The 24,004-nt window shown below is 46.6% G+C and overlaps 2 protein-coding genes across 11 annotated transcripts in view; one reads left to right on the top strand and one right to left on the bottom strand.

The window, feature by feature from the left end:
* The window catches only part of LOC107034498 (uncharacterized), a 212,351-nt gene that overhangs the window by 179,430 nt on the left and 8,917 nt on the right, over positions 1 to 24,004 (top strand). For 4 of the 10 annotated variants that reach the window (XM_072938405.1, XM_072938407.1, XM_072938404.1 and 1 more), the window contains exon 6: positions 16,418 to 16,560. In XM_072938405.1, coding sequence (XP_072794506.1) covers positions 16,418 to 16,560 — 143 coding nt within the window. Of the gene's footprint in view, positions 1 to 16,390; positions 16,561 to 17,084; positions 17,380 to 23,134; positions 23,323 to 24,004 lie in introns of those variants that run through there. The other 6 variants (XR_012059439.1, XR_012059442.1, XR_012059441.1 and 3 more) reach the window with 4 other exon arrangements.
* HS3ST3A1 (heparan sulfate-glucosamine 3-sulfotransferase 3A1) overlaps positions 1 to 24,004 on the bottom strand; it is a 74,317-nt gene that overhangs the window by 6,014 nt on the left and 44,299 nt on the right. The window lies entirely within an intron of this gene.

Below are 24,004 nucleotides of genomic sequence, written 5' to 3' on the forward strand. Positions count from 1 at the left end.
TTGAGGGTACTGTTCCCTTTAAATACAGACCTGGTCAAAATCTACAAGTTTTGACATGTACTGCTGTCATTTGCATAACTTCACAAATATTTCATAATTGCATTTTTTATTTCCTTTTTGGTCCTGGTGTTATCTAGGATTGCTTTTATTTTTATTAAATTCTGATGGTTGATTTGCCATTTTTCTAAATTTTGTTACTAACTTCTATTTTGCCTTTGTACTAAAGGATGTGCTCTGTGTTATGAGTTTGCCTTTGACTTCCTATAATTTTGTTCCTCCTACACTATCTGCTAATCATATATTATGAAAAATTTCAAACATACCCCAAAGTAGAATTGCAACATAAATCTCATGTACTTTACATCCAACTTCAAAAAATAACTGATGTTAATTTAATTTCATCCTTAACCTTCCATTTATACGCCCCCTAGCCCCAAATGAAGTCCTTTGAAGTCATCATATCAATTGGTTCATAAACAGTCCAGTTCGCATCTGCATTATATCTGGCACAGATTCTTCAACATTTGTGGCAATAGCCACTGACCCTGGATTCATTTCATGATGCCGATTTTGTCACATTTTTACTTTCTTTAATATTTCAGTCAGGTTAGCTTTTTTTTTTTTTTTTTTGGAGGGGGAAATGATACGTAGATGCCTGGTTTCTGTTGCTTTTTTGTTGTTGTAAGAAATCTGCAGTTCCTTTCTCAAAAGAACTTTTCACATGCCCCCATTCCTTCAATATAGCTCAAGCTCTGGGTAAGACAAAGCAGAGACCAAGGAAGTCAGCACTGACACAAGGGAGACGCAGACGGTCCTTCCTGCCTGTGCGATGCCGGTGCCCCCGTATGACACGGATCTACAGATTCTGTCACCGTACAACCTCCTTCCTGGAACTAGACATTGGCTAGACTAACCTACTGTGGAAGCTCAGTTACACTTTTATAAAATGAGCCAGGAGATCTCTCTAGACACTTTTGGACAATCTCAATGAAAGAAACTGGATCAAAAGTGTGAAAACCTTTTAGACAGTGAAAGCAAACATCAAATACCACTGAAACAGTAAGAAAGAGTATTTGCTGCTTTTTTAAAAAAAAAAGTCAGCATTCTTGCCACCTTTCCTATAATCTCTTACTTTTAACTCTCCAACCTCATATTTCGGCCAGTGAAACAGAGACAACGCGCTTCGCTCGGGAACTCCTGGTGGGCAGGCCCAGCTCTCCTTCCGGCCGGCTCTGGGGAAAAGCTCAGGTCCCCACAGCCCTTCCGCAGAGGTTAGAGCTGCAGACTGTGTCAGGCTGGAGGAGAGACAGCTAGTATCTCTGAAAAGAGGGACCATATTTTAAGTTGCAATAGGGTAGGGAAAAGAGCTTTCCAGAGTGGGAGTTTGAAGAGGAAACAGCTAAAATAAGATTTCATAAGAAAAACACATCATTCTGTCCTCTGCAGTGTGAGGGGAGCCGACTGGCTTAGCCTGGGGTCGGGGCTGACTTGGTTGGGCTGCCTGCAGGCCAACTTCTTCAGAAAGGAAGATGTGATTATGTAAATACATCCTTAAGGAAGCTTACACTGTAGACAACAGTTGCTTTGTGAAAGGGCTCACAGCAGGATTCTTTAAATAGCAATCTCCCTTTTAATTTCTGTATTCAGTTTTCAATTGCAGCTGGAATACTGATGCTCAAGAAGAGCTCCTGGATCATGTAAAGTGAAATGCACATGCATTCTGGAGTGTCATATTTTGAAATGTTTAGGAGAATTTAGAAATAAATCTTCCTTCCTTAGTCAAGTGAGGCACATCCTGTTACTCTGCTTCTTGCGAGCACTTGTCCTGGGCTGGACCGGAGCCGTCCCAGTGGGAGGAGAGCTGTGCAGAAACACCAGGCAGCCTCTGGGAGTGGGAGGATGTGTGCAGTGAGAAGACATGTGAGATCTGCACAGGGACAGAACAAGTCCAGGTGGGGAGTGAGAAAGTCCACTGAGTGACGGAGCAGGTGGGTCCCAGACGCCTTAATGTCCAGGTGGACAGTGGAGGCTGTTCCAACTGCACCTCTACATGGTGAGAATCTGGAGACAGGTCTAATAGGCATGGGGAAGGAGAACTGGGAGAAACTAGAATTATAAGGAAAAATGAGAGAAGCTTATTTGTTTCTTCCTGAAGATGAAGAGAAGAAGGGGTTTCACAAGCAAATTAAGAATTATGACAAGGTGGGTCACACACATTTGTTCCTTGTCCCTAAAAAACAAAATGAGAATTCACAATAGCCAAAAAGTAGAAGCAACATCAAAGTTCATAGACAGCTGAACAGGTAGACAAATTGTGATCTTTGCAGACAGTGGAATATTATTCAGCCTTAAAAAGGGAATTTTTACACCTGCTGCAACATGAATGAACTGCAAGGCCATGATGCCAAGTGAAGTAAGCCAGTGACAGGAGGACAAATATTGTGTGATTCCACTTACATGAGGTCCTTAGGCGAGTCAAATCCATATAGACCAAAAGTGGAACAGTGGCTGCCAGGGTCTGAGGGATGGGAATGAGTCAGTGTTTTATGGGGACAGTTTGATTTTGCCAGATGAAGGCCCCAGAGTCCACCAGCCAGGTGGGCTCGCTGCATTCAAGAAGGCCAGGACTAAGGAGACCCCTGTCTGTTCCATGCTCCCTCTGTGCCTGAACCATCACTGCTAGAAAGCAACATTCATGGAGAGGGCTATGACCAGTGACAGATGCGGGGCAGCCAAGAATGCAAGTCACGGTGTCTTAGGAAGAACACAATGTAGCATTTACCACGAACCAAGATCTGATGCACTACTGAGTCTCACAACAGTGCAAAGCTAGAATTACTGGTATAATTTCTCAGATGAAGAACAGGCTCAGAGAGGGAAGTGACCTGTGCAAAGACACACAGTCAAGAGTGAAAGAGACAGAATGAAAATCCAGGTCCTTTCTGCTCTAAAGCACCCATTCCTTCAACCTCCCCATTAGCCAGGCAACAGCAGCAGGAGTCTTGGTTGATGTTACAGCCGTCTTTGACGTTCTAGAAAAACAGAAGGATGTTAAATGTACTACTTCCGTACTCATCTCAGTATTAATCATTCTGCCCAGAGTCTTGCACACAGGTAACAGACATCACATGTTTTTCAAAGACTTTCTTCTGTCAGGGGAGGACCGGAGCTATAAGGCAAAGGTAATTTACCTTGAAAAATAAATAAATCTGGCCCAAGTACACATGCTTTTTTTTTAGTCTCTACAACCAAACAAAACCACGTGCCTGTTATTGGAAGCCTCTGGCAGCAGAAAATTCAAGGGAAAACATGCTCTTTTCATGGCCATGGCCTGAAGGTGGTTCCGGTGGGGACCTGATGTGTGAGCCCAGAGCAGAGGAGGCGGCCGCCTGCCTCCCTCGGGCCAGGTCCAGCCATGTCAGTATTTCTTTTCCTGCTGATGTTCTGAGGGCCCCCACTCCAAATGTGCCTTGGAAGGCTGGAAAGACAAATCCCTTTTGTTGTTTTTTGAGTTGGTTTCTGTGGGCGAGGAAGACTTACGGCTGTAACCGGCTCCCACACTGACCCCATCTTGGGGAGCAGCTCTTGTAAAACCAAACCATCAAGATATTCAAGCATCAGACGTAAATTAAAGGCTGGTACAGGTCACACTGCGCTTGGTAGCAGAGTCCTATGAAGCCTCTCCACAGTCAAGCAGAGAGAGAGAAGGAGCTGGTTCTCACCCTCCCTGGGCTTTGTGACAAAGCAAAAAAGCTCATTTCAAGAAAGCAGCACAATGTTCCTTGGTGCTGCAGAGGCGGCGAGAGAAGTCAAAGAGTCTCGGTCATTTGGGGGAACCCCATGAAAGGGCAGGAAATGCACCTGTATCCAGGGCAGAGAGGAGGACAGCCCCGAAAGGGAGGGGTAGGGGGCGCCTCTGGTCATAAGTTCAAGCAATGATCCTTTATGTTTGTAAAGAACCACAGAGTCTCCTGAGCAAGCCTACAATTTATTATCATTCGCTGACTCTTAGGAAATACAAAAATAGACCAAGACTCATTGCTTCACCCTCTGATTTTCTCCTTTTAAGTTTGCTTCATTGGGGAATTCAGGAACTTGTAAAATTCAAAATCTCATTCTTAACCCAGAGCACTACATCTCAGACTCTGGTTTAAAATGGTGTCTGGCTCCTGGGAAGTGACATCTTCTCCCAAAATCCCATCAGGATATCAGAGAACATCCCGAGAGCAAGCCCTAACAGCATCAAGAACTAAAACCCACAGACATCATGACGTCAGGATCTACGAGGCACCCAGAGCCCAGGAAAGCGCCTGGAAAAGGACAGGAGCTTGTCGCCTGTCCACAGAGGGTCTGTGTCTGGACATCAGATGTCCCCTATGTGCCAAGCTAGAGAGCGATGACCGTTCTTCTGTCCCCGAGCCCAGAACTCAGCACCCAGAGAGCGAGCGTCTCCTCACAGCCCGCACCCTGTGCTGCTGTGTCTCGCCCTCCTGCTGCCCTGGCAGAGAGCCAGGCTTTGAAAAGTATTAGTAAATCTTTTTTTCAGAATTTGAGAATAAAGTATCTCATAGGCATTCACACAGAAAGGCAGGCAAAGTAACACGTTAACTAGGCCACTGACAAATGAAGGGAGGAGAGGGAGTCCGGCACTGGACTGGGTAACAGGCACCTAGAGATGAAAGAGAAAAAGACCTTACAGGCGACCTTGAGAAAAAAGTGACCTTCAGATTACATTTCAGTTGGACAATAGCTGCAGCAAAAATAAAGCTCAAGAATAAAGTCAAGGTCCAAGAAAGTGAGAGAACATCTAAGTTCAGTCAGAGTAGAACTTAAAGAATGGTTCTAAATCTAGCTATAAAAATGACACACGTACATCTGGAGAAAACTCTAACTCATAAAAGGCACCTGCAGCCCAGTGCTCACAGCAGCACTAGTTACAGTAGCCAAGACATGGGAACAGCCTAGATGCCCATCGACAGATGAGTGGGTAAAGAAGCGGCGGTATATTTATACACGATGGATACTACTCAGCTGTAACAAAGAATAAAGTAATGTCATTTGCAGCAACATGGATGGACCTGGAGACTGTCACACTAAGTGAAGTAAGTCAGAGAAAGACAAGTATCATATATCACTTATATCTGGAATTCCCCCCAAAATGATACAAATGAACTTATTTACAAACCAGAAGTAGAGTCACAGACATAGAGAACAAACTGCAGTGACCGAAGGGGGGGGTGAATTAGCAGCTGGGGACCAGCAGGCACTCACTCCTATATACTAAACAGATAAACAACGAGGCACCACTGTGCAGCACAGGGGACTACATTCAATACCTTGTAGTAGCCTATAATGGAATAGAATCTGAAAAGGAACATATATGTGAGAAAAGATCACAGATAACAGGTGTGGGTGGGTGGGAGGGAGGCAGGCAGGGAGAGGGCGTGATGGGTTACGGGGAGACAGGCAGCAGATGCAGAATGCGCTGGAGAGAGCACGGCAGGAGGACGGTGCCCTCCTGAGCCACCGCGCCGCCGACAGAGGTGAGAGGGGTCTCAGAAGCCCCGCCCCCAGCACCGGGGGTTCACAGAGTGGGGGGCGTTCTGAGAAGACACGCAGCTGGATGGAAACAGAGCTTGGCTGACACTCTGGTCCCCCCGCCCCCTGGTTCACTTTTCTTTCCAGGATACAGCATTCTTCTCGAACTCTGGAAATGCAGTATGCTCAGGGCCTGGCCACCTGGAGGTTCCAGCTCCCTTAAAAAGTAAAGTCCATCCCTGGAGGGGAATCCCCTCACAGTCCTTTTGAAGCAGGAGAGGTACATCTCCCGATAAAGGAAGAATCGATTTTTCTTCATCCTCTTTGGTAATTTTAACCGTGTTGTAAGACCTACAGTCCAGAAGGGGACGTGGAATTTCTGATCAAAGTGGGCAGGGCAGGGCCAAGGGCAGGCGGGCGGGCAGCCCTCCCAGCTCTGCAGCGACTTCCACGCAGACCCCCATCTAAGCTCATCTGGCCCCTGATGGTCTGATAAATGATGGGTTTGAGAGCTGTGCTGCCAGCTTGTGTGTGACTGCAGACAACTGCCTCCCACGGAGCCCTCCCAATGGCCTGGAATTAGCGGTCTTTGCACAAGTGCCGCCGGAGCTACGGGAAGACACGTGCTTTCCTGGCCAGGAAATGGACAAGGGAGGAGAGTGGGGAAGCTGAGAGGCTGAGGGCGTGAGGGGGAGGCCCTGACACTGTGGGAAGGCTCTCTGTTACATTTTGACAATGGTACATTTTTTTGTTTGTTTTGATTTCCTTGATTTTTCCCCCTGTCTATTAGGTTCTGGACACAGAGGAGCTTCTAATCAATATATCTTTAAAGCTGAAAACAAGAGAAGCAACATGAAGCTGTGATTTTGTAGGGTCTGGGGCCCTGGACTGCCTGGATGTTCTTTCTAAAGTCTGCCATCTGCTTCCCTGGTTTTGAACAGCAGAAAATTACCCATATTGAATGTAGTCTGGTACAGCCATTATGGAAAACAGTATGGAGATTCCTCAAAAAACTAAAAATAGAGTTACCATATGATCCAGCAGTCCCACTCCTGGGCATATGTCTAGAGGGAACTCTAATTCGAAAACATACATGCACCCCAACGTTCATAGAAGCACTGCATACAACAGCCAAGACATGGAAGCAACCTAAACGTCTATCGACCAATGACTGGATAGAGAAGATGTGGTATATTTATACAATGGAATACTACTCAGCCATAAAAAGGATAAAATAATGCCATTTGCAGCAATGTGGATGGACCCAGAGATAGTCATTCTAAGTGAAGTAAGCCAGAAAGAGAAAGAAAAATATCATATGATATCACTCATATGTGGAATCTAAAAAAAAGAAAAAGGACACTAATGAACTCATCTACAAAACAGAAACAGACTCACAGACATAGTAAACAATTTCATGTTTACCAGGGGAAAAGGGTGGAAGGGATAAACTTGGGAGTTTTGAGATTTGCAAATGTTAGGCACTATATATAAAAATAGATGGAAAAAACCCCGGAAGTTTCTTCTGTACAGCTCAGGGAACTATGTTCAATATCTTGTAATAACCTTTAATGGAAAAGAATATGAAATGAATATATGTGTGTATGTACGTGATGGGGACATTGTGCTGTACACCAGAAACTGACACATTGTAACTGACTGTATTAGAATTAAAAAAGAAAATTACCTACATTCTGTCTCTCTAATAGAACTTCCAAAATAATCACACTCTTTGACATAAAACAAACCTCCACAATAATGGCATGATCGTGAAGTGAGGCACGCAGACAAAGCAAGCTTCAGGAGAGGCATCAACAAGTGTCTGTCTGTGGAGCCATCACACGTGTCGCTAGGAAGGAGAAAACCACTCCAACAGGGACACAGGTGGAGGGCGTCCCAGGGCTCTTAGACAAGAAGCACTCAGCTCAGAGTCGCACCATCTGAGAAGTCCCACGTATCGCACAGACCGATTTATTAAACTGTCCCTGAGGGCTGGCACAGTGCCACTTGTAACGTTAAACATCCGCTCTCATGACTAACAGGGCTCTGGTCCCTGGGAAGTGCTCCTCCAGACCTCCTGCTCTGTGTCTTCCAAACAAAAGATCTGAATGCTGGGGACAAACGTGGTTTTGTGTTGCTGCCAACACTGTGGATGGACATTGCTTCTGGTTTTCCGGAGGCCTGAGGGAGGGAAGGAATTAGCTGAGAGAAAACTTAGGTAACTTACCGAGTGCTTCGTATCGGCTAGTGTGAAGTAGCTTCTTGATATAAAAGCATCATTTGCAAGCATTACTGAGCATTCATTTCTTTGCTCTCCTCCTACTCTGATTCCTGGTCCCGGAGGTACCCACACTGTCACGGCACTCACACCAGTGACTCAGGAGGTGGAGGACACTTCGTATGTCGAGCAAATGATGCTACGCAAAAGCCCGTAAGTGTGTGGCTCTCGGTGAAATGGGTGAAGCGTGACATGGAATTCTTTCCATTGGCAACTAGATGAAAAGTGAAAGCTAGAATCGAGAACAGTTCCAATTTTATGAAAAATTTTTGACCCCAAGTGTAAGGTTTTTAGTTAGCACACATTTAAGTTTCTACTGGGGTCCAGCAGCCCTTGGGAAATGGAGCTTTGAGGCTAGAATGACAACCTTCCTGCTCGCCAGGAGCTGACCGTCCCAACAGAGACATAACAGCAGACGTGGTTCAGTGGGACGGTGACGGACGGGAGTGTCCGGATGTGCAGAGGAGCAGCACCTGTCTGCTTAAGGAGTTCAGAGAAGACTTCATGATTGGGTAGAGACTAGAATGACGGTGAGAGTGGCTCTAACGGCCCCACTGCACGCACCGAACGTGGGTGCTGCAGGGGGGCTCTGACGGGGAGACTGCGAGCCAGTCACCGGTCACGTCACATGCTGATTCCCTTTACCATGGGTTTCCCTGTCGCCCATCAAATGGAAGAGGGGAAGGATTTCAGAAGAATCAGTGTTTGAAACGTGGAGGCGCAGAAGATGGTGGCACATTCAGGGACTACAAGTGTCTGAGCCTCACTGGAGGATAAAGCAGGAGGGACCCCGCAGTCCTTTTTCTCCAGGTTCCATTTACTGAAATGCTAGTGTCAGCACACACACCTTGATGTGAACGGCTGTCTGCCACAGCACTGCTCAGAAATTCCCCAACAGGAAACAGTGTGTATGTCCATCATTCAGGGACTGGATACAAACTCCTGGTGTAACCATGTAAAGGAACATTTTGCAATGTTGAAAAGATTGCGTTATATCTATTTCAAGTTAAGAAAGACCTTCAGCATAGCATAAGCCATAAAATGACAGGATATCACCTCACAGTTGTTAAAAACAAGCAATTAACAATACGCTTCTTTGTTAAAATAAGTTTCAGAGATTGTCAGGCTAGTGTGTCGATGGCCCCAGTTCTGCATCCCTCTGTCCTTGCCCTGTACCGTGGATTCTGCAGCGTTTCCATCATGAAAGTGGAGTCTGTTTCCCTCTACCTTGACACCGAGTTTGACCACGCAGCTTGCTTCAGCCAGTGAGCGTTAGCAAGTGTGTAGTTATTTCAAGAAGAAATTGTACAGTAAAACCTCTTGTATGTTCCACTCATGTGCCTGGCTGTCACCGTGAGAACATGTCTGGACTAGCCTTTTGGGGGATGAAAGACAAATGGAATAAAGTTGAGTCACCCAGTCATCCCAGCAAAGACCACCCTCGATCAGCCTTGGCCAGCTGATTCCCCAGACATGTGGGCAGGACAGCCACCTGGCTGACTCACAGCTGACCACAGACACATGAGCAAGGCCGCCCAGATCAGAGAACCCTGCAGCCTTGTCAAATAAATAGCTGTGGGTCTCTGAGGCTTTGTGGCAACGTTATGAAACCTGATTTTAGCCACAGACAAGTAATATGATGTATTTGTATATAGTAACAGCTTACCAAAAATCTGGACAGATGCGCACTGAACTATTAAGAGCGGTGACCTCCAGGGAGTGGAATTATTGGTCAGCTTTCAGTTCCCAACACTGAAAGCACTGCTGTGCCCTGTGAGAAGTAGAACTGCTACCTCTGACTCAGTTCACTTTCCTTCTTTAATTTATTCTTAAAATGCCAAAAGCAGAGTAGGTAAGAAAATAGGCCCTAATTCCGACAGCCTCAAGATGAAGTTGAAACAGTTACAGCACTACCTTTGTCTGCAAAAGTTTTTGAATGGTCGGCTTTGGTTCTTGTCTGCAACACTGATGGTCTGAACATCAGCGAAGGAGTCGACCTCTATGTTAGCCCATTTTTGTAAGGATGCAGGTGGCTCCTGCTGGGGGTGAGGTCCTCGAGCTACTGATTATGTTTACTAGCAATGGGAAAAGCCACAACTAGAAAGTGTTAAGATGCTGTACACGTGAGCAGATAAGCTAAAATGTCCGAGTGTGGCGATGGTGATGGTAACAGTTTATTTTTAGCCACAGTAAGGGCCAACTGCTATGTGATCTCAAACTCCTTGAGGCTGATCTAGTTTGGACTTCCAGATGATTCAAATAAGTGAGATATTTTATAACTACCTGGATACCGACGTGTATAGTTACTTCATTTATTCCTGCCAGCTGTCCGGGAGAAGACATGGTTATGGTTTAAATTTGCTAGCAAGTCTAGAAAAGAAGAAAGTACTTACAAATTATTATTGATTTGGTCAGATGATTCTCCCCATATTAAGCTTCAACAAACATCGTTAACTGCCCACAAGGCATTTAAAAATAACTGTAAAATCCAAAATGTCAGAGGCCCATCCCCCGGTGTGAAGCACAGAACTCAGACGTAGCAGGATGGGGAAATGGGTCAAGGTTGGGGACTAGAAGCATCTGGTTCCATTTCCTAATAATTATGTGACCCAAGAATGTCTTCTCTGTGTCTCAGTGTCCCCCTCCATTTAATGGAAATAATCAAAGTACCACTGTTACGAAAATCAAATTCAGTCGTCTGCCGCTGTCTCTACTTCCGCCTTTAATACAGTCAGAAGCCTGGCCGACAGTCCGTCAAGACCTGGTGCACATACTACTGCTGGTGACGTGCGTTGCTGTAATCAGAAAGTTTTAACTCATTATTCCCTCCCCTTTCCCTGCTATGTTTTTATTTCTAATGTCTGCTTAAGTGAAGATACAAAAAAATCCTCTGTATTAGGGCAGTTCTCTGATTCTCCAATCCTCTTAAATCCATAGAAAGTTTAAGGGGAAACCAACGTTTACAGATCATAACAATCCAACCACACATTCAAATATTACAAGAGCCTGGCTGAGACACATGAAATAATTTGTCCAATGTTCTATTAATCAACTAGGAACAAATCTCCCTCTCCCCTCTGTCAAGCTCTCCTCCTCAGCTTGGTGACCTCACCCCCACCAGGACTCTACCCTCTGGGCCAGAGCAACCTCTAAAATGTTTCCCAACCAGCGTATGTCTGCAGAACCAGTCCGCAGTGATCATAGCTAAGAATGCTGAGGAACAGATATTTAGGTAAATAAAATGTGTCGCTTATTCAGAGAAAAACGAGACCAGCATCCCTCTGCGCCGAGCGTGTGGCGCGGTGGTCTTACAGCTCCCGACCAAAGGCAGCCTCTGCGCCCTCCCAGGCACCGCACCGTTCACGTGCGTTCTGCTGGACTTTCCTTTCTACTTGGGAGCAGCTGAGTGCCGTGGAGCCCCTCCTGAGTCCAGGCTTCTGAGTCTGTTGCAACCTGCTTCTTGGCTGGGCTGGTCTGCAGACTGCATTACAAGCCCCTCCACTTTGTGCCCTGCTTTTGGGTTCTTTGCTAATCGCCTGTTCCTCTTGAAGGGACACAAACACTGCCTTGGCCTCCCTGCCCCAGTAGGCAGGATGTTCTCGGCTTTCAGTGTCCCAGCCCTTCCAAAATACAGTCCCGATCTTGGGAAAAGAAGTAATTAGCCTGATGGTGAATAAACTGCCATTTCAGCAGTTCTTCTCACTCCTGGGTTTTGAAGTAACTGAGGCCCAAGCAGGTCAGACAGAAGCTGAGGGCGGTTGGGTCTTAATGCCCCACAAAGCTCAAATACCACCGCTGGCACCCGAAGCTCATTAGTTCCAAGCCATCACTGCCAATGGCCCCGAGCGCTGACTCCGCTGCCATGGACGCTCAGAGAAGCATTCATTAATGTTTTAACCTCACAGTGCCATGTATGGCCTCGAAGACCTCAGTCTCACAGGCTGACATAAACTTGAAGGAAGAGTATGTCATGCACTAAAGTAAGGGAAAACGGGGCTAGAAAAGCTCACCAAAATCCATTTTGTGGGGTCTCTATAAAGACAAAAGTTCTTTGTATCATTCTTCTTGGAAGACCCTTGGCATGTTATTCTGGGCAGTGCCCCCCCCCTTGGCGGCCCCAGCAAAGGAGTGGTTTTAGACCTCTGGGTACAACCCCCTCTGCCACTGACGTCCAGGGATGGACAGTCCTTTGCTGGGGGCCGCCCTGTGCACTGCAGGGTCTGAGCGGCATCCCTGCCCTCCACCCACTAGACGCCAGCAGCGTCCTTCCCCCACCGCTGGGGCACGACAACAACCAGAAGTGTCTCCTGAGGGAGCGTGAATCGCCCCTTGCCCAGAACCACTGTTCAGAAGATTGTCACCTACATTGAAAAGAACAGAATACAATAAAATAGGACAGGATTAAAACTACCAGACAGAGGAACGTAAGAGCAAGTACTCTTTCTTGAACATGCATTTCATACTTTGTATGCATAAGCATATAAATAACGGGGGTCATGCTGACCAGCACTGACAGACCACCCTGCGCTCACAAAGCAGTTGCCCGTACATGCTGCTGAGAGGTGGGTGTTAGTCTCCCACTTCAAAAATTCCTAATTTTTTCTCAAAAAGTTATTGCGTGCTTTTGTTTGGCTGTTTAAATTTAGTATGGTTTTCTTTCAACCGCTAACAATCACTTTGTCTTCTACCTTACTAAGACAATCGACAGTCGTAATTTACCTCTACTTGAGACTTACAAATTATCAAACAGCATCACAAGTCACCCAGCAGATTAGTGAGTCTTTACTATGTGCTGAAGGAAAATGTGTGAAGCCAAACCTGGCCCCCTCACCACAGGGTCGACCACCTGTTTTAGGAGACAGTCTGTCAAACAATGTCTACTTACAGAGTCTAACTCTGTAGACAGATCACAGTTAGCCGGTGAATATCAAGTCATACAAGAAATGCTGTCTGCTCACTAGGGATGTATGAAGTACACACATACAAACTGAAACGAGTGTACAATGGTAAACGATCCCAAAGCTGTTGTATGTCAAGCTTCCTAGATTATCCCCCAAAAAAGAGTGACTACAGAAGATGGTGCTCTTAGTTTTGGCCACATCACCCTAGAACCCAGAAGTGAAGGACAAGTTCTCAAGCTGAAACGGAAATCCAGAATGAGCTAGAAGTGCTGCGCATTTGGAAATGCATCAGAAATGGGCTGAGACAGGGATCAGAAGCAAGAGACGTGGCCAACAGTGAGAAGCTACATGTAACGGAGAAAGGAGGAACTGGGTCTCAGGGTTAGAATCCAAGACTCTAGAATGATCTAAAAGACTCTAGATTCAAGCGAAAGACCAAGAGTTTTGTCTGTCTTCCTCTTACATTAGTTCCTTTCTAGAAGAAAAGTGATGTCAAGATCTGACTATGGAATTACGTAGAAAGCAGGTGAAATAAGGAAAAGACAAAGAATCAGGTTGGTTTCTCGAGAAGGAAACAGAGCCCAGTAACTGAGACAAAGGATGTAGCAACTGACGGACAAAGAACAAGAGGAGCAGAGCGGTGCCAGTGAAAAACAAAGTCGGGGGTGGGGAGTCCTTTCAAAAAGTGGTCCTGGTCAACAGTATCAGAAGTCACATGCTGCAAGGACGGCGAGGGCTGGTGGATTCGGCAACCGGTGGATGGCTGTTGCCCAAGGAGAGAATAGGGTCCCCCACAGTGAAGAGGGTGTTTTCACATAATGACAGAGGAGAGTGGTGGTACAGGGAGAAATCTCTCAGTTTTCTCTCAGTAGCATTCTGTCTGCTTTTGTTTGGTTGTTTTAAATTTAACTTGGGTTGCCTTTCAATAACTGATGCCTTTGTGTTTCCTGCAGACAGTTTTGGTGACTTGTGTCTTTCAATGGATAATTTATTTCAGGTATATAGATGGTCTGTGACTTACGATGGTTGAACCTATGATTTTCTGACCTGACATCCTGCAAAAGCGATACACGTTCAGTGGAAACCGTATTTGGAATTTTGAATTTGGACCTTTCCCCAGGCGAGTGACAAGTGGTACTGTGCACTCTTGAGACACTGAACAGGACAGCCCCGCGATCACCAGCGTGGACAGTCCGTATGCTTACAGCCACGCTGCACCCAGACAGCTGTTCTGTTTCTCACTTTCAGTGCCGTAGTCAACCCATTACGTGAGATATTCAGCACTTTATTATCAAAGAGGCTTTGAGCTTGATGATGTTCCCTAACTGCAGGTTCATGGGAGTATCCTGAGCACACGTGAGGCAGGTGAAGCTGATCATGATGTTGGGTGGGTGAGATGTATTCAATGCGTTTTAAACTTAGGACATTTTCAACTTTTGATGGGTTTACTGGGATGTAATCCCCTCATAAGTTGAGGAAGGTCTGTGTTTTAAATTCACTACTGTAGAGTTTTCTGATTTGATATTTTTGACCATATCAATTCTCATTGTTCATTTAGGTTTCAATCCTTTTCTAGTTTCTGCATTTAAATGATTTTAATTGAATGTTGACTTTAATTGATTTTACTCTTTTCTAACTTGATATTAAAACACATAGGAACTTGAATTCACTCTTCTTCCATCACTTACTGTATAAGTAATACAGGCATTTATCACTTGGCTCTTATCTAAGTGATCTTTTACTGAAGATTTGATTTCCTCTTTATTGAAGAAATCAGGTTTTAAACTTGTAGTTTTGTTAATTTTAGATTTCCTCTTATTACTTTTCACTTATAGTCAAAGTATGAGTTTTAACATTATTTAAACTTTCAGGAAACATGCTCTTTGTGGCCAATTATAAATGTTTTTATAAAATTTCCAGACTTTTGGAAAGGGCCTCTTTTTTGTTTGTAGGATAGGTAATTTTCTAATACCTATTTATTATATCAAAATAAATTGTATTTTTGAGAGTTCTATACACTTACCCATGTTTTTTCAGTAGCCTTGGCAAAGATTCAAACAGATGTATTAGAAAATTCTGCTAGTGTTGTGATACTTTTAATCAACTTACGCACGTTCTGAGTTGCATCAGTGTCAAGTTCCTGGTTTTGATGTTGTACTATCATCACACACGTTCATACTGAGGGAAGCTGGGGGAAGGGTACACAGGAACTTTCTCTTTATTTGGAATCCTGTAAATCTATACTTATTTCAAAATAGAATGTGAAAAGGAAAAAGAAAAACATCAAAAATTCTGAGGGCTTTTCTGCCAGCTTTCACTTTCTATTTCGATGCTGAGTGGTTGCATCACCCAGCGCATAGAGGTTCATGAAAACTAAGCCCTGAGTCGCACTCCTGATGATGGAAGACGGGTCCTTCTGTTTCGCTGGAAGTCTTTGACCTGGAGCGTCACCCTGCCCGGCGCAGGTCTGGCCCCCCGGCACCGTGCTCTTTCTTCTTTCTCTTTGAGCACGTGTGCCTGGGCACGTCTGCGCCCCTGATGGGTCAGCTCTGACCACTCTCATATTTGTAAACATCATTTCATATTGTTTTAGTGTGTCTTACAAACAACAAATCGCCACAGGTTATAATTCCCTGTCTTACCACGTAACTGGAGTTGGCTGGTTTTTATTATGACGCCTTGACTTTCCTTCTTAACTGTTTGAGGTCACTGGGATGACGACCAATCACTAAGTCCTGAAGCTCTTCTTCAGAACAGAGCTCAGCAACGCGAGGCCGATGCCTGCCGAAATGCATTTTGGGGATGACAGCTAATGCTAACCTCATTTTTCTTCTGAGGGAACCCGTTTTTGTCATCTAGATGATTGTAGGATTTTGTTTCATTTTGCTTTTTCCTCTTTCATCCTTTGATGAAACTTTTCCCTTTGGAATCAGGATTCAGTGGGGCCATTTTCATTACTTTTGCATAGTGTTCAGCTAACCTTTTCAGCTGAAAACCAAACTCTTGTTGAGAAAGCAAGCGAGAGGCTCTTCTCAAGCTCTCTCCTGTTTAATGCTGAAACTCCGTATTGCAGGGAACACGAGGGAGGACGTTCATTCTGATTCCTCCAGCGGGTTATGCTCTTGTAACAGACGAGGCTCATGTTTGATGGGGTTTCTGCCCACGGACCTTCAGGGCACCAGAGACGAATCTACATTTGGCCATATCTAGGGCTGAGCCGACTTCTGGTTTATTCTGAGTTGCTGTTGAAATCTGGGAGGGCCAGAGGAAGGGGAAGAGAAATGGTATCTGTTTTCTGGGATTCACTTTGTCAAGTGAAAAACCAAATGAACAGTCCACCAGGAGGAGGTGTGGGGTGGACACAGGAGAGCTGAGACCTGAAGCAGCCGTGGGAGCCCCACCTGCCGCTGGAGGGGAGGGGCGTGCCCTGCCGGCGGATGTGCAGGCTGCTGGCGGGCGGAGGCCGAGTGCACCCCTAGTCACTGCGCTGCACACATCCTCCCTCAGGTCCTGGCACCTGAGCCGAGGGGTCTGCAGGTGGCTCCGCTGCGTCCGTCCCAGGCCACACCTCCCTCGGCCGCCCCGGCCGGAGCGCCCCTCCCTCCCGCAGGCCGTCCTGCGCTGTAACCATAGTGCGGCTGTGACAGTCTTGGGCGCGCGGGCGGTGCCGCGCTCCTGACCTGATGCTGCTTTTCCTTAGCGCAGCTGTTTCTTCCGGCGTTTCATGGGGCCTTTGAGACAAGGGGAGACTTCGTTCACGTGACCAGGCGGACCAGGACCCATCTTCAACTTTCGTGTTTCCCAGCGTCTGGCTGGCCTGGGACTGGGTTTCTTTCCCTCAAGGTAGGAGAAGACATGGACTCTCCTCACCGAGGATGTGAGGCGGGCCCGAGGGAGGTGAAGGGCCACAGGCAGAGCTAGCTAGTTCCCCACGGGGGCCCTTGGGGCCCCCTCACTGTGCTTCTGGCTGGGTGCCTGACAGCTCCGGGGACCAGGACCCCACCCTCAGGGACCTCCTGCCCGCCGCCTGTGCCCCGCTTCCACCCCTCCCGCCCCGGGAGCTGGAGGGAGAGCAGGTCCACCCAGCCTGAGACTGGGCAGCCGGGGTCCGTGCTCCTGTCCCTGCTCACGTCCATCCTGCTCCACTGACTGCTTTCTCCCTTTCCTGCCTGGGCTTTGAAACGCAAAACAGAGGCCTCCAGCGTCTGCAAAATGACACTTTAGGGGGAGGGGAGGGAGGGAGTGAAGCATGAAAAAGAAAAAGACAGAATGCTCAGGGGACACAGAGTTGATTCTGTCTAATTACACTTTTAAAATTTCCCTAATTGCTCTGTTTAATTATTGATGTGGAAAGCATTTCCTTTTAGGGAGCTGAGTAATCAAGAGCCCTCAGGACCAGGAAGACAGGCGTCACCTGCTTTGGGCTCGGTGACTACAGCAGATCTCACCCTAGAGAGGGCGGACCCCTGCGGGAGGAGGGAGCCCCGCCCACCGCCAGCGCACAGCCCCTCACGGGCGCCCAGAGTCTTGGCGGGTGCACCTCAAAGGACCTCGGAGTCCAGCAGCTCCTGGGAAGGGTGACCAATAAACAGGAAGGGAAACACACTTCGCTGCCACGGACTCCCACTCTGCCTGTTGGTTTTCTTCCTTCTGTGAACAAAGGTTTGTTCATGGACTCCCAACTACTGCTGCCGCGAGCTGTCTTCATGGGTTCAGCTCCCCTTCGTTACCTGTAATTATCTGGGGACTTCGAGTCACAAAAGCCCAATATTTAAAGTGTCAATACAGGTTTTGTCTTTTTCTTAATGTGGGCCTAGTGCAGATATGACTAATAATTTCCTCATTCTCTTACTCGACATCCATCAGCATTCATTCCCTTGGCCCCCAGGAAAAGGCAGTGTGCCTCCTGGGGTGGCCGGATAAATGGATACTTGAATGTCACTGGAATGAGGGAACAGGACTGGGAATGGTTGGACTGATCTAGTAGATCCTGATTTGGGGTTTGATTCAGCTAGGATCCTGCAATGAAGGAAATCCGGTGTCTCCGTTTCCTCACCTGTAAAATGCAGAGGCACCACCGCGTGGCCTCTGAAGTCCCTTCCCATTACCCTCTGGGTACGCAGGTCAAAGAGCACAAACTCTGATGAGCAGCAACAAGGTGGAGGACAGAGGTGAGCTGCCTGCTCCTCTTCAGGAAAGGGCCTGCCGCCCAGCCCAGTCGGGTGTGGCTGGCTGACGGGCCCCAGCTGTCAGAGTCCTCTCTGTCCATCTCACTGCCAAGTCCAGACTTTGCTCCAGGCGGCTCTCGGTCAGACTGGACAAGGTGGTGACGGAAGCCTGGCCCGGTCTGCCCGGGCTGGGACCCCTCTGATGTGCAGCTTTGCTCCAGGTCTCCTTGCTGGGGCTGGCAGAGACTGGGCGGCCTTGGGTCTGCCCAATCCTGCTTCCTCCCCGTCTCCTCTCCAAGTGGCCCCTCCAAGCCACCTTTTACACTCCCAGCTCAGAGGAATGAGTTGTAGACAAGACGGCATAAGACTCAGGAAAGGATGTGATGAACCAACCACAGGGGAAAGCTAAGTCATCAAGGGAGTGGCGTTTGAGGTCTCCTTTGATGAATGAGTCGGGGTTTAATGGGTAGAAAAGAAGCAAATAGGCATTTCAAGCAAAGGAGTGGGCCCGGCATAGGCACAAAGGCATGACGATAGAAGGGAGCAGGGTGTGGGCCGGGACGCGCGGGGAATGGGGCTCCGCGGATGCAGGGCTGGGAGCGGGGGTGGCTGGACTGACAGCCGGAAAGCACGGGGTCCGAGACACACAGCTGTCACGAGTGCCCCGTCTGTACAGGCCTACTGGTCTGTGGACTCTGATGCGGGGAAATGGTAACCCTGGGGGAACGATGTGCTACCCGGAGCAGTAAGATATGGAAAATTCCACAGCACAGTACCTTTGACAGCCTGAGAAAAGATACTCTACTTCTACGCAGGTGGTTTCCTTGAACACACAGCCCCTGCTATTTGTTAGGGAGAAAGCACATTGCTTGTCCCGCGTTAGAGCACAATCAAACATAACAGGGATCTATCATGTAGAAGGCAGTCTCCAGGCCCATGTTGTCAAGAAAGAAATTGGCAGGGAATATTCCTACCCCCATCTACTCATTCAGGAGAAAAAAAGGACCTGCCCCCTGGATCCTAAAATAACTTCCTTAAGGCTGTCATCACAGTCTAGCAGTGAAGTTCATTCACCCTAACAAAGGTTTCATTTAATAAGTCACAATCTGATCCCAAACTGTGTTCCAAGGAACACTGTCCTAGGGGTTTTCATTGTCACGTGGGAAACACTGCACATGACAAATCCCATTTACTTGTCACAGTGAGCCTTAGAAACACAGCTCTTAAAGGTCCACCACGAAAAAAGCCATTTAAGTTTGTTGACTTCATTCTTCACTCATATTTGACCACAGAATCCTCCTACGTTTATAAGAGCCGCCAACACTGCAGAAGCCACGTTACAGGGAAATACGTTTCTGCGGGCTGACAGGATTTCAAAAGCACTTCGTATCAAAATGTGATAGTAGTAAACAAAATAATTGCTTTCACAAAATTCCACCTTTTGCTCTTGATCTTGGTGCCTCTGGAGTCAAGGATAAAAGTAAAGGGGTTTTGTTTCCAGCTTGCTGTGTGCTTGGTCCTTCCAACTGGTCACTGTGTGGAAAGTCCAGTGAACGGTGGGACCAGGAATATGAAGTGTACTCTTTCTGTGGTAGGAAGAAAAGCTGACAGCTGGACGCACACACTGAAGCATAACTGCGAAGTTCCGGGCCTGTGGTTTGCTGAGTTGCCAATCATCTATTGAAAGAGCTTCCTATTCTGCAAGAGTACGGAACCCTGTGTAAGAGCGGCCCTGGCGCTTCTGACTCCCCAGCAGTGTGTGTCTGGTAAACACAACCAAGACACTACTGAGCGTTTCCCTCCGATCAGTCAAGCCCCTGTTTCTGAGGTCACTTCAGTGTCATCTAGAATTCGAGAGAATCCGTCTACTGCACAAGCCTGAATTTCTTGATTAATTCAATCAAATCTTTAGGGACTAAAGCATAAAAAGATGGCTGTGTAATTTTAACACAGCTTCTCTCCCAAGTGAATTCAAGGCAAAGCATGGATAGAGTGTTCAAAGAATGGCCAGATCCTTAGACATGCTCATTAGTAAATAGCTCACCTTCAAAATCCAGAACCCAGGGCTGCATTTTAAATTTTCAATCCATTTTTGTTATAGGTGCACGTCCTGAGTGGCCAGCTGCCCTCTCACATGTGACATTTCCTCCCATCAGAACAGGAGTTTGCAAATGGCAGCTATGTATGTGGGGGTGGAGCGGAGGTGCTGATCCCACCCACATCCCACTATCTGAGAGAAAAAGTAAATGTGTTTTGTACCCTTTAAAGTGTTTCAGGCAGGAGAGACCTCCTTGAATGTTATAAACTTGAATAAGGAAAAAGTCCCTTCTTTTTCTCTGCCCTCCCCACTCTGTTCCCAGCATCTTTGTTTGAACGAGTCTCAAAAAACATGTAAATCTTGGCCCAGACTAAGCAAATCACCTTAAAAAGGAAGGTTAGAGAACTGTTTATTATTTGAAATGTCTCTCCCTAGACCTCATTTTTGATAAATTGGCTTCAGCTTCATTACTTCATGATATATCTCCTTTGACATTTAATTATACTTACTCCAAACACATTAACCGAATCAGTCTGAACAGCTTCTTATTAATATGCAAATTTCTCCTTTGAAAACCCATGAATCTGTGAAAAATCTCTTTAGGCTTCCATTAAACCCACTCAGGAAGTTGTATACCTCACACAGACACTCGCTTCATTCACCGACGCAGTGATTCAGCGTTTACTAGCCGTCTGCGTTAACTATTCTGGCCACATCAAGGGGAGGTGGTAGGAAAGGGGAACCCAATGGGATTCAGAAGCTGAACACTTAAAAGATGAATGAGCAGAGGGCCAGGCCTGAATTAGCAGCTGTAACTAGAGTTGAAAATCGAGCCTCTTTGCAGACACAATCAGCCGGACGAGCTGAAGCAGCCCCTCTGTGGTGGAGAAGCCGGACCTGCCAGCGAGTGACTTCTCTGGCAACTGCCCAGATGGCTGGAGCGGGGGCAGCTGAAGTGGGACCTGCGGCGGCCTCCTGCATACAGACAGAACTCTGAGCATGCAAGCATGCTCCTGGGCGCATGTGTGCGTTTGCAGTCACGTTTGCAAGAGACCTGGTTGTCCAGTAACGGGGACACAGAGACACCCTTCTAGTTAGCAGAGGCACAAGACCAGAGGGGACCACTCGGAAGTTCAGGCTGCAGACTGGCAAAAGCATGGTCCGGAAGCTGCCGGGGGCAGAAGCAAGTTCCAGAAGAGGAAGCCAGAGTTCCCAAAATCAGGAAAAGAAGGCTGTGCCCCAGGAGCAAGCGGGAATCCTGGCATCGAGGAGATGGAGGCAAGATGGTGGGGAAGAGAGTTTTCCAGGAGGATCCGAAGCCTGAGGGGACAGGAGGAGAGGAACAAGGAAAGACCAATGCAGAAAAGGAGTCTGGAGATCCAGCATTTAAGAGAGAATTAAGGAATTCTTTGCTGCTGGTTGACAGGATACTCAAGATGGGGAAGGACAGCCATTCTCTGTCATCCTCAGACAAAGTGCGAGATCTGGAGCATCTGAGTAGCTGAAGATGAGTGTATCAAAAAGCAGCGGGCTGGATTCGGGGTCTGGCAGTTTTATAATCTTGGTGGCTTTGACTATGTCCAAGAAATACTTGCAACTAGTAAGCAGTATACTGACATACCTGCTTTGCCTCATGACGAAAGTGGAGGAACTATAACAGGTTCTTTTTGGTGACATCTGTGATCTTATCTGAATAATCTCAACCTCTGTAGACCCCATCTCATCATTTTAGCAAAAAGTATTTTTTTTAAAGGCATTGGTGCCTATTCCATCCTTTTCTCAGGGATGCTGTAAGGATTAAATTGAATGAAATGTGTCCTGGAGTGGGGAGGGGCTCTACGCTGAAGAGATGTCTACACACGTGAACTTACTATACATCATACGGATGATCTAAACTACTCAACAGGAATAAACCACTTAATAAGGACAGCAAGGAAAGAGCTAGTATTTATTGCGTCCTGTCATGAGCCAGGTAGCACTTAAGGTGATTTTTATAAATTACTTCACTTTATCTTTTATAGCAACCTTGAAGAAAAAGGGGGGAAATGCCACTGTCCTAAGTCCCATCTGGAAGGGAAAGTTCTGGAACACAGACCTTGCTTTAAAAGAGTTTCCAGACTTTAAAAGGAAAGACAAAAAAATTATTGAACTTGTTTTTAAGGCAGAAGGAACTCCCTCTGTGTTGGTCATCTGAGGTTGATTCCATCCATTGCAAATGGGTTAAGTCAAAATAATCGATAATGTTGGCATCTGATTGTATTGAGATACAAAAGATGTTACCTGCACAGAAGCAACTTCCGCTAGATACAGCCTGTGAACCGATCAAAGAGGACAAATAACCAAAACAAGAAACAACTCATTAAGTAATGAATGCTGTGAAAGAGGATTGTAACTAGATATAAGGATCTTTTCTTGCTTGTTTAAAATTCCTGCCTTATATTTAATGCAACAAATCAGAAAAAAGATTCTAGAATAGTTCCTCTGAGAACATTGTAACAGATAAAGCAAGCTAGAAGGAGAAACCAGGATGGACTTGGTGTTTTTGAGAAAACCAACCAGAAATGTCTACGTTGGTACCGTCCTTTTCTCAGCCCAACAGTGACAGCGTGTGACTTGTCTTCTCCTTGCCCAGAGAGACAGAGGGCATGGAGGATAAACGCATGACCCGGGGGTCAGTGGGTCGAGTCAGGTCCAAATCCTGGCTGTGTCACTTAGTGGCTGTGCCAACTTGAGTTTTTGTTCCTATAAGTGGCTTACGGCCTGATTTAGAGCTGCTGAGAGAATTCAAAGAAGGTAAAGTATTTACGGCACTTGGAACGAGTAGTTGTCACAAATGATCACTACTGCCATTAAGCAGCCCTCGAGGACGGACATGTTCTACTGCACTCTGCATCCTGCACCTGAACAGGTGCTCTCAGCACGCATAGTCTATTCTCATCCTTCCCAGCACGTGTGTTCCACAAAGTCCCGCGGATGCTCAGTTAGTGGATACTGAACCATGATCTTGTGGGAAAACAGGGTTAGGTTCTCATGAGCCTCTGGTCACATTTTCATTAATCAACCAATACATAACCTTGTTTTATGTGTGTTTCTGTTTAAAAACACCTCATCTTGACACATCCTGTTGATCCATTCATATTGAACTCACAGCCAGCTGCACTGTAACTCATGCCTGAACAAAGCGCATCTAACACAGGGATTTCCTCCACAGAGCACATCACCCTGGCCTTACGACAGCACTCCAGCGCTGTGCTTAGGGGCCAACTTAAACAGCGAAACCTCCAGCAAAAAGCACAGAACTGTGAAGAGCGTGGCACTAAACAGACCACACAAAAGGACACCTGTTCACAGTGTGAGCTGAAACAGGAAGGCAGAGTGTTGCTGCTTTCTGTGACCCAGGTGGGACCAGGGTGGCTCAAGCTCTTGTGCTCTGTGCATGCCCAAAAATGCCCATGCAGGCGCTGCATTAAAACCCGGGGGGCTGCAAGCACATTTCAGCAAGTAGGTGAACTCACAAATACAGATCTGTGAAGAGTGAAGGCCAACTGTATTTGTTACTGGGTGGATAGAAAGTGAAAAGGAAAACTTGTAAAAGCAGGCCAGGTGCACTGCAGGACTTCTGCTCTTCCAAATCAGGTTTTCCCCTCTTAGCAACAAAGCAAAACACCTTTAGGTCAGAAACACACGTATTCACATAAGATGGCAAGTTGATGCCAAATTGCCTTCCCAATGCTAAAAAATGGCTTTACTGACTCACTGTGTATTCCCTGGGGCATGAAAAGGGGAAAAGATCTGCAGAATTATCTTAGATTCTCTCATCAAGACCAGAAACTAAAATATCAGCATATTTTTCTGGTGACTCCAGAACCTTCCCTAAAGGACCCAGAGAACCACAGAGTCGTTCATTTTGCAGCTGCTGGACACAAAATGATGCTTCTCAGAACTCACATGCCAAATCTGCACGCTCAGGTTCTGTGGTCCTTTCATGGGTAACACAAGGAAAGTTGTATTTCATCCTGTCCTCGCTTGTCATAACCCAGAAGTCCAACTTCAGAGCCCAGCCTTGAAGAAGGCACTTGGG

The sequence above is a fragment of the Vicugna pacos genome, chromosome 16, assembly GCF_048564905.1.
Source record: "Vicugna pacos chromosome 16, VicPac4, whole genome shotgun sequence".
NCBI classification, from domain to species: Eukaryota; Metazoa; Chordata; class Mammalia; order Artiodactyla; family Camelidae; genus Vicugna; species Vicugna pacos.